This window comes from Elgaria multicarinata, chromosome 15 (assembly GCF_023053635.1).
Source record: "Elgaria multicarinata webbii isolate HBS135686 ecotype San Diego chromosome 15, rElgMul1.1.pri, whole genome shotgun sequence".
Classification (NCBI taxonomy): Eukaryota; Metazoa; Chordata; class Lepidosauria; order Squamata; family Anguidae; genus Elgaria; species Elgaria multicarinata.
This window is the reverse complement of record NC_086185.1, coordinates 24967252-24979416: the sequence shown is the minus strand read 5'-3', so window position 1 is coordinate 24979416 and position 12165 is coordinate 24967252. Positions and strand designations below refer to the sequence as shown.

General features: G+C 54.5%; 1 protein-coding gene across 2 annotated transcripts in view; it reads left to right on the top strand.

Annotated features, from left to right (window-relative positions):
• Positions 1-11155, top strand: part of NLGN3 (neuroligin 3) — a 29568-nt gene extending 18413 nt beyond the window's left edge. For both annotated transcript variants that reach the window (XM_063141713.1, XM_063141714.1), the window contains 2 exons: positions 8308-9097; positions 10157-11155. In XM_063141713.1, the coding sequence (XP_062997783.1) occupies positions 8308-9097; positions 10157-11006 (1640 nt within the window). In that variant the 3' untranslated portion in view covers positions 11007-11155. The remainder of the gene's footprint in view (positions 1-8307; positions 9098-10156) is intronic.
• The last annotated feature ends 1010 nt before the right edge of the window (positions 11156-12165 follow it).

Genomic DNA, 12165 nt, shown 5'->3' with positions numbered 1-12165 from the left:
GAAACGCCTACTAGTCCTGATGGCTATGTGCTACCTCCAGTATCAGAAAAGTAAGGCTGTGTATGCCAGTTGCTGGGGAACATGGGTGGGAGGGTGCTGTTGCACTCCTGTCCTGCTCATGGGTTTCTCATGGGCGGCTGGTTGGCCACTGTGTGAAAAAGAATGCCGGATTTAGGGTCATAGAGTCATAGAATAGTAGAGTTGGAGGGAGCCTATAAGGCCATCAAGTCCAACCCCCTGGATTGGACCCTTGGTTTCATCCAGCTCAATTAATAAGGACACTAACTGAATGTGTGCAGTGGTACAACCCTGGAAATCCACACAGTGGTGGGTGTGTTTAATGTCTATTAAAAAGCTGAAATCTTCCAATCATGGAGGTGTCAGAGGAGGACAAGACAATGGTTTGAGAAAAGGGGACTGCATTCCTTACCTGGGATTTCCCATTGCGGGCTTGCACCTCTTTGATGAGGATGATTGTCAGGATGCTGCGTTTGGCATCCTATGATAGAGCCTTTACTTGCGTGGATTTGCAAAATGCACATGACGGGCAGCTTTTGCCAGGGTAGTCCAGGAAAGGTTTGGTGGTGAAGTTCAGCTGGGACAGAGGGTGGAGACTGTTTATGTAGTCTCCCCGAAAAGGTGGTGTGTGTGTGAGAGAGAGAGAGAGTGAAGATGGGCATTGTACCTGGTCAGGATCAGATTCCTGTCATGCATTGGTTGAAGGAGACATAAGAAACTTCCAGGCCACTAAAGGAGTTGTGAGAAGAGCCATCCTAAAATAAACCCTGGCTGCAGATTGGGCCTACAGGGGAGTCAGTTTGAATGATGGGAAACAGTTTGCGTGCCCATGAAACAGCCACTGCCAACTGGGGTTAAAGCCACTGCAGAGGCATTTTTCAAATTTTAGGATAACAGCTGCAGGACAAGCCCATAACAAGATGCTTCTGCTTGGCATGTGCAAAGAAGCAGGCCGGCCGTCTGTCCGTTCCAAGTGAAGCGTGCCAACCATATCTGAAAAAAATACCTGCTTTATTTATTTTTTACAAAACCTGTAGGCCTGATTAATGTTGCCTTCAAGAGTAATAATTAGGCCAGAGGCTGCACTGTCTGACTTACTCACAATGCTTCTTTCTGCTGGAGGAAAAGAACTTTCACTTGTGCTGACTGGACAGGTTGAAGCTAGTAAGTTGACCACATAAACCCGCCGAGTCTATTCAAAACTAGGCCATCAAGTGCACCATCGCCACCAGCTAAACCAATGACGCTATCGGCATTGCTGTGGTTGGAGTGTGTGCAGTTGTCATCAGCCCCTATTGGACAGTGCCTGTGACATCACCTCTGCTGGGAAAAACTAGCCCGCACCTCAGTGATTTTCTTAGGTTGGGAACTGTTCTCAGATGGGTGTGTTGTTTTTTATTCAACACAGTAAAGACTGAGCATTTATCCAGTTTGCTGAACAAGAGCTCATGGAGCCTGGCTTTTAAAAGGCTGAAGGAAGTCATGCATGGCCACTTTTCGTCAGCATTGCCTCACTGTTCAAGAGCGTTTTTATAGTTTCCCGCAGGACTGAAATTAACTAGACCGGAAGCTGCTTCTACTCCAGTGTAGTTAATTTTATTGCTTCCTTGATGTGCCTTTAAAGGTGACACAGGCCAAGTAGGTTGCAAAAGTGGGTATTCGAACCCTGGGAGCGTTTGCAAGTGAGGCTTTTGTGGCACCGTCGCCCTGCCTCCTTCCACGTAGCCTCCCATATTTCCCCTCCTTTCTCTTACTGCAGAAAACCCCCGAAGATAGAAAACTGCTGCATGACACCTTCTCATTGGTAGTGCTAGGATCCCTCTGTCTGAAAGTGTCTAAGACCACGTGATTAGCATTTGAGGCTGGGGGAAGCAGGTGCAGCACAGAATTAGGGTTTCGGTTTGGATTTCAGGGCTGAAGGTGGTCTTGTGCAATGTGGCTGGTAAGGGCACGGATGAACCTCTGTGTGCATGAATCCCTGGACGCAGGCATAGAATGGACTGCTCCTTTCTCGCCTTGGGCAATAAAACACCAAACTAGTAGCTGCTAAAAGGCAGGTGTGTTGGGAGGCCATCGGTCAGTCGGTCATTTCTGGGTGTGGCGTTGTTGCTGCAGAAGAGGACATTTCCTTCCAGGCAGGGCTCCTAGTTTAGAGCTAGACCATATATATGCTTTGCGTGCCCAAGGTCATGCATTCAGTCCACCCCAGTTAAAAGGATCTGGGGGCGACAGACCTGGGAAAGACCGTTGCCAGAGACCTGGGGAAGCTGCAGGTGAGCCTGGCCTAGACAGCCCCATGGTTTGACCTCGCTATCAGGCAGTTTCTCGTGTGTGTGTGTTCAGTTTAACAACAGGTATGCAGAGAGGAGGAGGAGGGAGGCAAGCATTCGTGTTCTGTACCCAGGAATATGTATTTCGCTGCATGGATCCCCAGAGGTGTCGTGTGCAAGCGTGTGTGTGTGTTTGTGGAATACATAAATGGAAACCGAGTGAGCGAGAGTGTGGCAAGGGCAGATGGTTAAATTAATCAAGGGTCGTCTAGAATGCTGCTGATTGCTTGGAGGGACGGGGGGGCATCTGCATGCCCACACCAGACTGGGAAATGCCGGCAGCCGCTGCTCAGTCCATCCAGGACCCTCCTCTGTTACCCTAATGTACGAGACTCCATTGGGATTCCTGCCTGCAGAGTGGAGGCCTTGCCCCAGAGCTGCCCTAGAGACGCTTGTTATCCAGCAAGCCCTCGCTCGGAGGATTTCTGTTGCTTCTCTTTGCTGCTGCCGTGCAGCCTATCAAACAGCGACGCCGTGTAGCTCAAGCTGGAGACGTAGATGTTGTCTTTTGCTAGCAAATGAAGCTGGCAGGGATATGCAGAACTACAGCAGCCCCCGGGGACTAGGGGAATAAACAGGCTTCCGAGCAGGCTGGGAAGAGAACAGGCTCAGACAAGAGGGCGCTGATGGAGGATTTGCTCATGGTACGGTGGTCTCCCTGGGGGTGGGGGGCAGGCGGCAGAACTCGGCTGCGTTTCTCTACTACTGTACATACAGGAGAGAAACGTCCTTTTTTGGTATTGCCTGTGTGAAATCAGTCCTCTTTGCCCATTATCTTAGAAGGGCAAAAGATAATTCAAATTAGTATTTATTTGATTCATATGCCACCCACCCCGACTCCTTCCTCACAAAGGGCTTAGGGTGGCTAATAGCCTATGTAAAACCCATTGCCACCCCATAAACAATCCTGAGCCTTAAATCACAAATATATAATGAAATATAATAAGACCATCAACACAATCAATCAAAGAACGAATAGAGCACCTGCCTATTCCCCTAAAGACCTGTATAAACAAATAGGTCTGGTGCCTAAATGACAACTGGAAGAGAGTTCCAGAGCTGGGGTGCTGCCACCAAAAAGGCCCTGCCAATTGGGGTGGCACCACAGGCCACATCGCGCTTTTCTACACAAGGTGTTTCTTGTGCGCTTGTCATGCCCTACTCCCAGTCATTTACAGGTTCTTTAGACAGCATTGTGACCTCCTCCTCCAGTTTCGCTTCCATTTTTAAAGATGGAATTTTTAAAAATGGAATTTTTTAAAACTTCCTGCAAGTTGCTTTAAAAAAAAAAAAAAAAAAAAAAAGCAGGGGAAATGCGGTATTATTTGTGAAAGCAAAAGGAAATGCTTTTTCTGCTCGTGTATTACTGCTATCCCATTATACTACAGTGCCACCAAGCGGTTGTATGGCAGAAAAGCAGGAGAAACGCTCTTCGTGTAGTACTCAGATCTCAATTCTGCAACGAAACCAAAACTAGATGCCTTGTGTGGAAAAGCCTTGTGAAGAAAATCTGTGCCCGGTGAAGCCAAATAAAACATACCAGAGAATTTTCAAATAACAATATAAAGAGCTAAAAGAATAACATTCGGTTTAGTGGTGAGCAAACAACAGACAGACACAGGTGGTCGTTGTACCACGTCTGTCTGCACCCTGTTGTGTGACCTTGCCGCTTGGCACAGGAGGCATACCCAGCCAGCCAAACGACTCTGGGTCCAGCTCTCTCACCCTGGGGTAGCTGGGTCACCCTACCAAGCAGTAAGGAGAATTTTTATCACGTATCACCTGCTGGCATGTCTCCCAGGTTAGGGAGTTAGGATGTTGAGCTCAGTGTAGGAGCTTTCACCCCACTGAGGAATCAGCCCCTGGGACAGAGAAGTAGGGGGGATTCAGGGAGCATCGTTCTTCTAAAGGGCAGCCCACAGCGACGCACCCACGCAGAGGACAATCTGGAAGCGAGGTGGCTGCTGCAGGAGGAGATTTTTTTTTTAACAGCCTGGACATTTAAAAGGCGAACTTACAGGAAAAGCGAAGCGGTACGTGTGACGGAGGACGTGGCTGCACAGAAAAGCACAAAGCTGTCAAGACCACATCCAGCAAGGCAGAGGCCTGCGATGAGTCACAGTGAACAATCAGGGTTGGTTGGGAACATCAAGAAACAGGGATGTGTGAAGTGCCAGAGGGCCAAGCTAGACCGTGACACGACTGGATTGCCCAATGTCTTTTTCTGTGGTTAAAAGCAGATTTTATACATGGAGACAGTGTGTGTATATGAGAGAGAGAGAGAGAGAGAGAGAGAGATGTAAATCTAGGGAGGTTGTGGGCTCTCCCACACTAGAGGCATTCAAGAGGCAGCTGGACAGCCATCTGTCAGGGATGCTTTAAGGTGGATTCCTGCATTGAGCCTTATAGGCCCCGTCCAACTCTACTATTTTGTGATTCCTGCATTGAGCAGGGGGTTGGACTCGATGGCCTTATAGGCCCCTTCCAACTCTGCAGTTCAATGTTTCTATGATTCTAAACTGGGATGGGGTGGGAGTTAAACCTCGCCCCCTGACTGCACTCCGCAGGCCTTTTTCTGATCCCGCTGCCAAAGCTAATATTAACTCCGGAAGGGTGGGAAAGGCAGGTATTTTACATGTTTCCACCCCTCCCATGCAGCTACTAGCAGCTTGAGGTGCTGAGATTTAGACTGGGCCCAGGTAACCATCCTTCATTGCGGCAGCCACAATCCGAAGAAAAAAGGGCATTTGGAGATCTGATCCCATAGGTCTACTATGTCCCGACTAGCTGGAGGTAGATAAAGAAAGGCAGAGAGTGTCTGCCTGTTTCCCTCCGGTCTTAATAGGCTCCCCCAGACCTTAACTTGCTGCTTTAAATATAAAAAAAAAGTTGTATCAAACAGTACCTATGATTGTGCCCAGGCGTGCGGGTTCCTAGTGCCAGATTCCTGCTGGACAGGTGTTAGTCTTTTCAAGTTCAGCCCCTGGGGGACGGCGAGTGAGCAGAGTTAAGTGATGTGGGGGCCTCTTGGGCAGGAAGGCCGAGCAGGCAGGGCCGGCGCCAGACTATATTGCGCCCTAGGCAGGCGCGTTCTGAAGCTGCCCCCGCTTGCTCGCTCACTCACCGCCCCCTCACTCGCCTGCCCACCCGCTCACTCACTCACTCACTGCTCCCCCCCGCTCGCCCACCCGCCCACCCGCTCGCTCCCTCCCGCTCCCGGCTTTGAAGCCAGGACACTGGGGTTGGGGGGCGGGGCAGAGGCTTTGAAGCGGCGCGCCTGGAAGTGGCTTCCTGGCGCGCCGTCCTGAAGCCTCTGCCTCCAACCCCAGCATCCTGGCTTCGAAGGAGCCAGGACGCTGGGGTTGGGCGGCGGCTGGGGCGGCGGCTTTGGAACAGCACACCCGGGAGTGGGGTTGGGTGGAGGCTGGGGCGGCCGCCTAGTCAGCACACTCTAGGAGAGCAGCTTCCGGGTACGCTGTTCGGCGTCCTTGTTTGCTTGGCGGTCTAGGCGGTCGCCTGAATTGCCTCTATGGCAGCACCGGGCCTGCGAGCAGGGCATCTTGACCGGGGCTAGATCCAGAGGGTCACAATCCAGGAGAAAGGGAGAAGCCAGTTTTATTCAGGAAGCTCAAACGAGTGAGCCAATTCAGGGGAAGAGGAGCAGGACGGGGTCAAGGCAGAGAGGGCGAGTGAGGTAGCATTAGGGTGACCCTGTGAAAAGGAAGACAGGGCTCCTGTATCTGTCTTTTTTCTTTTTCTTTTTCTGTATTAAACTTTTTATTTTTCCCAACAACATCTAGACAGACATCACATAAAATACATACAAACAAAGGTATACATATAACAACTACAATTACACTAAAAACATTTAAGGGTGAGGTTAAAGTATATTTTTCTTTTGCCCTCCTCGCGCCAAAAATGTCCATTGATTTCTTAATTACCATTTATATATCCATACGTTGGATTCACAGAGTTATGCTTCTTTCCTCCCTTTCCCCATCTTGATACTAAAATCCACAAACAAATACATCGTTTTTCTCTTTCAAATATTCTATCAAAGGTTTCCGTTCCAACATAAACGTAGCTGTTGTATCTTTGTACAGAAAAGGGAATTTCAGCAGGCGTCATTTGTATGCATGCAGCACCTGGTGAAATTCCCTTTTCATCACAAGTTAAAGCTGCAGGAGTTATACTAGAGTGACCAGATGTGAAAGAGGGCAGGGCTCCTGCAGGTTTAACTGTTGCGATGAAGAGAGACTTTCGCCAGGTGCTGTATGCATACAAATGACACCTGCTGAAATTCTCTTTTCTATGCACCTGTTAAAGATACAGGAGCCCTGTCCATCTTTTCATACGGCCATCCTAGGTAACATAAAAGACCAAGTGTTTATACAGCACTTCCCTTCTGAGCATTCAAGGAACCTCATGTGTATTATCTGAATGCACGACAGTTCTGTAAGGTAGGTGAGGAAGATGATTATCCCTGTATTACAGGGGGAAAGAAGGGAGTGTGGAGGCCAAGCGAGAGAGGAGGATTTGTCTGACGCTTAGGCACTGTTTGGATTAGGGGCCTTCCGGGTCCGTAGCTCAGCATTTTCGCCTTCGCCGCCACCCCGCTTCACCAGTCTGGATGAGGCGTGCTGGACCATATAAGAGTCTGAAATTCAAGTGCTGAGAACCGCACTAAAATCGGCTGGTTCATACCTTCCCTCGGTGATTCGGTGTATGACCTGGCAGAGTTTGGTAGGCCTCATGGCCGAGTCTCCTGACAATACTTGTCACCATGACGGTGAGAGGAACGTAGGCGACAGGCAAGGAACGCCAGAGAGGTATGCAGCGGCAGAGAGAGGATTTTTTTGCAGAGAGAGAGAGCAATTATGAATACACACACACACTGTTCCTTCTAGGTCTGCAGCAAGGATGCTTCCCCCTCCTTGTCTGGGTGGAGTAAGGCCGGCCCTGATCCTCCGTGTGGGACGGTTCTCGCAAGGGGCCGAGGCCAGGCTCCTGGCGCTGAGGGAACACTGCCCTCTGCCTCCGTCCTCCTGGCTCAGCTGTGGAGGCTGCGTTTCCTGGGCCCTTTTTGTATTCCACGGACAAGCCGCCTGGACGGGATCTTGGCACCCGGCCCACCATTCCCCTGCCAGTCCCAGGGCCTTTGTGGGCCCGCTTCCTCGGCCCTGCGTCCCCTGCCTCTTGTGTTCCCTCCAGCAGAAAAGGCCCCTTTGTGCCGCCCCGGAGCGCGTCGCTCTCCGAGCCCCGCATTGGCACGGAGCGGGGCCCAGCTGGGCAGGAAGTGAGCACTGCTCTCGGTGGGACACGCAGGGTTAAGTGGCACAGGCTTAACCCCCAAGCTGCCAGCCTCCGGCAGCCCCTCCGGCAGGGGAGGGGCAAGGCAGGAAAGCTGGACCGGCGCCAACGACGCCACCGCTTCGCTCCTTGTCGCTCCCTGAGTGGGAGCGGCGCACCGCCTGGCTGAGCCATGGCTGCTGCTGCTGATGGATCGATGGATGCAAGAGGGTGGAGGGGGCTTATGCTGAGAAGAAGAAAATGGGGCTGCTTCTGCTCCTAGGGACGAGCCACCGCTGCCTCGTGCTGCGCTTGGCCCTGGTTTCTCCAAGCGACAGAAGGAGGCACCGCTGCAGAGAAATAGTCCGGGACAAGGGAAGGGTGGCAGGCACGCGCACGCAGACACCGTTGTGTAGCTTCGGCACAAGCTTCTCACAGATGCCGGTGGCTCCCGTGTCGTGGGCAAGGAGCGGGGAGGGGCACCGGAAGGCAGCCTCTCCCGCCCTCCAGATGTGCCAGCCCCCAACACCCAGGAGCTCCCAGCCAGCTACGGGGAGCCAACCCCGCCGGAGGAGGCCGGGCTGCCTTAGGGGCTGCCTCCCTCGAGGGAAGAACTCGCCTGGCTCAGCCCGGCGTTCACCGCTGCCCCGGCTTCTCTTTCCCCCGACAGGTCTCTTCCAGAGGGCCATCATCCAAAGCGGCTCCGCGCTGTCCAGCTGGGCCGTCAACTACCAGCCGGTGAAGTACACCAGCTTGCTGGCCGACAAAGTGGGCTGCAACGTGCTGGACACCGTGGACATGGTGGACTGCCTGCGTCAGAAGAGCGCCAAGGAGCTAGTGGAGCAGGACATCCAGCCGGCCCGCTACCACGTGGCCTTCGGGCCGGTGATCGACGGAGACGTCATCCCGGATGACCCAGAGATCCTGATGGAGCAGGGCGAGTTCCTCAACTACGACATCATGTTGGGCGTCAACCAGGGCGAGGGGCTCAAGTTCGTGGAGGGCGTCGTGGACCCGGAGGACGGCGTCTCGGGCAGCGATTTCGATTATTCCGTCTCCAATTTCGTGGACAACCTCTACGGCTACCCGGAGGGCAAAGACACGCTGCGCGAGACCATCAAGTTCATGTACACGGACTGGGCCGACCGGGACAACCCGGAGACGCGTCGCAAGACGCTGGTGGCGCTTTTCACCGACCACCAGTGGGTGGAGCCCTCGGTCGTGACTGCGGACCTGCACGCGCGCTACGGCTCCCCCACCTACTTTTACGCCTTTTACCATCACTGCCAGAGCCTCATGAAGCCGCCCTGGTCCGACGCTGCCCACGGGGACGAGGTGCCTTACGTCTTCGGGATCCCCATGATCGGCCCCACCGACCTCTTTCCCTGCAACTTCTCCAAGAACGACGTCATGCTGAGCGCCGTGGTCATGACCTACTGGACAAACTTTGCCAAGACTGGGTAGGTTTCTTCCCGGGCTGCTGCCGCAGGGCCTGCGCGGTTGGGGATGGCGTCGTGTTCCGGCTGCCTCTGCCATCAGAGCCCGAGCCAAGGCTGGGGCGGGAGCGAAGGGGCAGCGAGGCTGTGCTGGGAACAAGCCGTGAAGTGCTGCTGCCCTGCTGTGTGGCATTATACGTTCAAAGGACGGGCCACTTTCAGGAGGAGAGGGAGGCCATAGCTCAGCGCTTCTGCTCTGCATGCAAGTGATCCCAGGTTCCATATAGAAAAACAGGAAGCTGCCTTAGACTGAGTCAGAGCCTTGTTCTATCTAGCCCGGTATTGCCGACACTGACCGGCAGCTGCTGTCCAGGACCTCAGGCAGGGATCTTTCACAGGAGCACCTGAGCCAAGCAGGTGCTCTCCCGTATAGCCACGGTCCCTCCCCTGAGAAGACAGGAAACTGGCTTGTAGCGAGTCAAACCCTTGGCCTATCCCGCCCAGTACTGTCCACACTGATCGGCAGCAGCGGCTCTCTACGGTTTCAGGCAGGAGTTTTCCCTGCCCTACCTGCAGGTGATGCTTCTCCCAGCTGAGCCGTGGCCCTTCCTCAACCACCAGTGTCTCCAGTTAAAAAAACGATCAGGTAGCAGGTGCTGGCAAAGGCCCCTCTCTGTCCCGCAGCCGGTAGAGCTGCTACTGCTAGTCAGAGTGGGCAACGCTGAGCTGGGTGGATCAATAGTGTGGCTCGTTCTGTGCCCACGAAAAGCCTCCTCTCTGTCCTCTAGTCTAGAGCACTCCGATTTAAGAGCCACCTTTTCAGGGCTTGTCATTCATATTAGCCAGATTCAGAAGCTTGTGTTAATTTTAAGGAGCTCAGGATTTGTGGGTTTTTGTCTCGGCTGGCCTGGATAGATTCAGTGTGCATGCTTGTACTTCTGAGACCTCTGGCATCAGATTATCCTCAGCACCGGCTTCGTTCTCTCTCTCTCTCTCTCTCTCTCTCGGGCCTGGTTGGCTGAACGCAAACTCTGGGATACTGCTGACTTTATTCTCTCTCCCCTCCCCCGCTTTCTCTTTCAGGGACCCCAACAAGCCAGTTCCCCAGGACACCAAATTCATCCACACCAAGGCCAACCGCTTCGAAGAGGTGGCCTGGTCCAAATACAACCCCCGTGACCAGCTCTACCTGCACATTGGCCTCAAGCCCAGGGTGCGCGACCACTACCGCGCCACCAAGGTTGCCTTCTGGAAGCACCTGGTCCCGCACCTGTACAACCTGCACGACATGTTCCACTACACCTCGACCACCACCAAGGTGCCGCCGCCCGACACCACCCAGAACTCGCACATCACCCGCCGGCCCAACGGCAAGGCCTGGAGCACCAAGCGGCCGGCCATCTCCACCGCCTACACCGGCGAGGGCTCGCAGGAGAAGTGGAACCCGGAGCAGGACGGGGCGGGCACGCTGCTGGTCGAGAGCCCCCGGGACTACTCCACGGAGCTGAGCGTCACCATTGCCGTGGGCGCCTCGCTGCTCTTCCTCAACGTGTTGGCCTTCGCCGCCCTGTACTACCGCAAGGACAAACGCCGGCAGGACACCCACCGCCAGCCCAGCCCCCAGCGGGCCGCCGCCACCAATGACATTGGCCACACGCCCGAGGAGGAGATGCCCTCGCTGCAGGCCAACCAGAGCCACCACGGAGACTGCGACGCAGTGGCGCCCCACGACGCGCTCCGCCTCACCGCCTTGCCCGACTACACGCTCACGCTGCGCCGCTCCCCGGACGACATCCCGCTCATGACGCCCAACACCATCACCATGATCCCCAACTCCCTGGTGGGGCTACAGACCCTGCACCCTTACAACACCTTTGCGGCCAGCTTCAGCAGCACGGGGCTGCCCCACTCACACTCCACCACTCGGGTATAGCTGCCCAAGCGCCCGCACTCCCACGCACACACTCCACACACACCGGACCTGGCGCTGCGGGGTCAGGCGTGGCTCGCTCTTGGGGGGGGGGTGGATTTTATTGGGATCAAGTGCTTTGACTTTCCGCGGGCCTGGCATTGGGGGATTCAGGACCCATCTCGGCCGAGCGGAGGCCAGGGCCAGAACTGCGCTGCTCCGAGAACCGTCCCGTCTGCCACTGCTCCCGAGTCGGCCGCTGCCCGGGAGCAGAGCGGCAGCCCAGTGGGTCTTCTGCCCTGGAGGAGGTGTCCTGGTGCCTCCCGGAGCCACTTGACCCCGCCCAAGGCGCGGGGGCATATGGGGTACCCTCGGGACGGAGTCTGCCTGACTTTCCCTTCTTACTGCTAGAGATTTACCAATCAAAGTGCCATGGGAAAACGGTTCTTGCGGGGCCTGAGCGGCCATGTGGAGGCAGTCGCTTGGTATTGCTGGCACCGTGCCTGGGGCGCACCAGACAGGTGCCAATCCGGCACAGGGCGCTCCACGCCCCAGCGCCAGATCCTGGACCGTCTGGGCTTGGTGCTGGGCCCAACAGATGCTGCCTGGAGCTCCTGCCCCACCTCATGCACCTCGCGTCGCAGAGGAACTGTCCTGTCTGTCTGTTTCCTTTCCAAAAGACGTTTTTTAAGCAGATCTTTAGTTCTTTAAACACTAACGGAGACGCCGTGTTTTGTCCTTTGTAAAGATTTTAAACTAAGTGTTCTTGATAAAGCCAGTTAGACACCACACACACACACACACACACACACACGTGTCGCATCTGCGCCGTGGGCCCCTCCAGTATCGACCTGTGCCAAACCGAGAAACCAGCAGACTTCCCCGGGGGTGGGCAGCGGCACAGAGCAGCCCACAAACCCCTTTTGTATTTTTTATACGCCCTTCCGCTGCCATTCATATCTGTCTGTGTCACCCAACCAACCTGTGCTCCACAAAGACCTGAGAATTAGGGGGTCCCTTCTCCCCTCGGCTAGCATTCCTGTTGTGCTGGCCAGCCTGCCCCAACGCCCCTTTTACCATCTGCCGTGCCAAATCTCCTGTAAGTTAACCCTCTTGCAGCTTGGCTGAGTCTCTCTCCACCCGCCCGCCCCAACCCTGCCCTTTTCCGCCTGCCAACCAATAA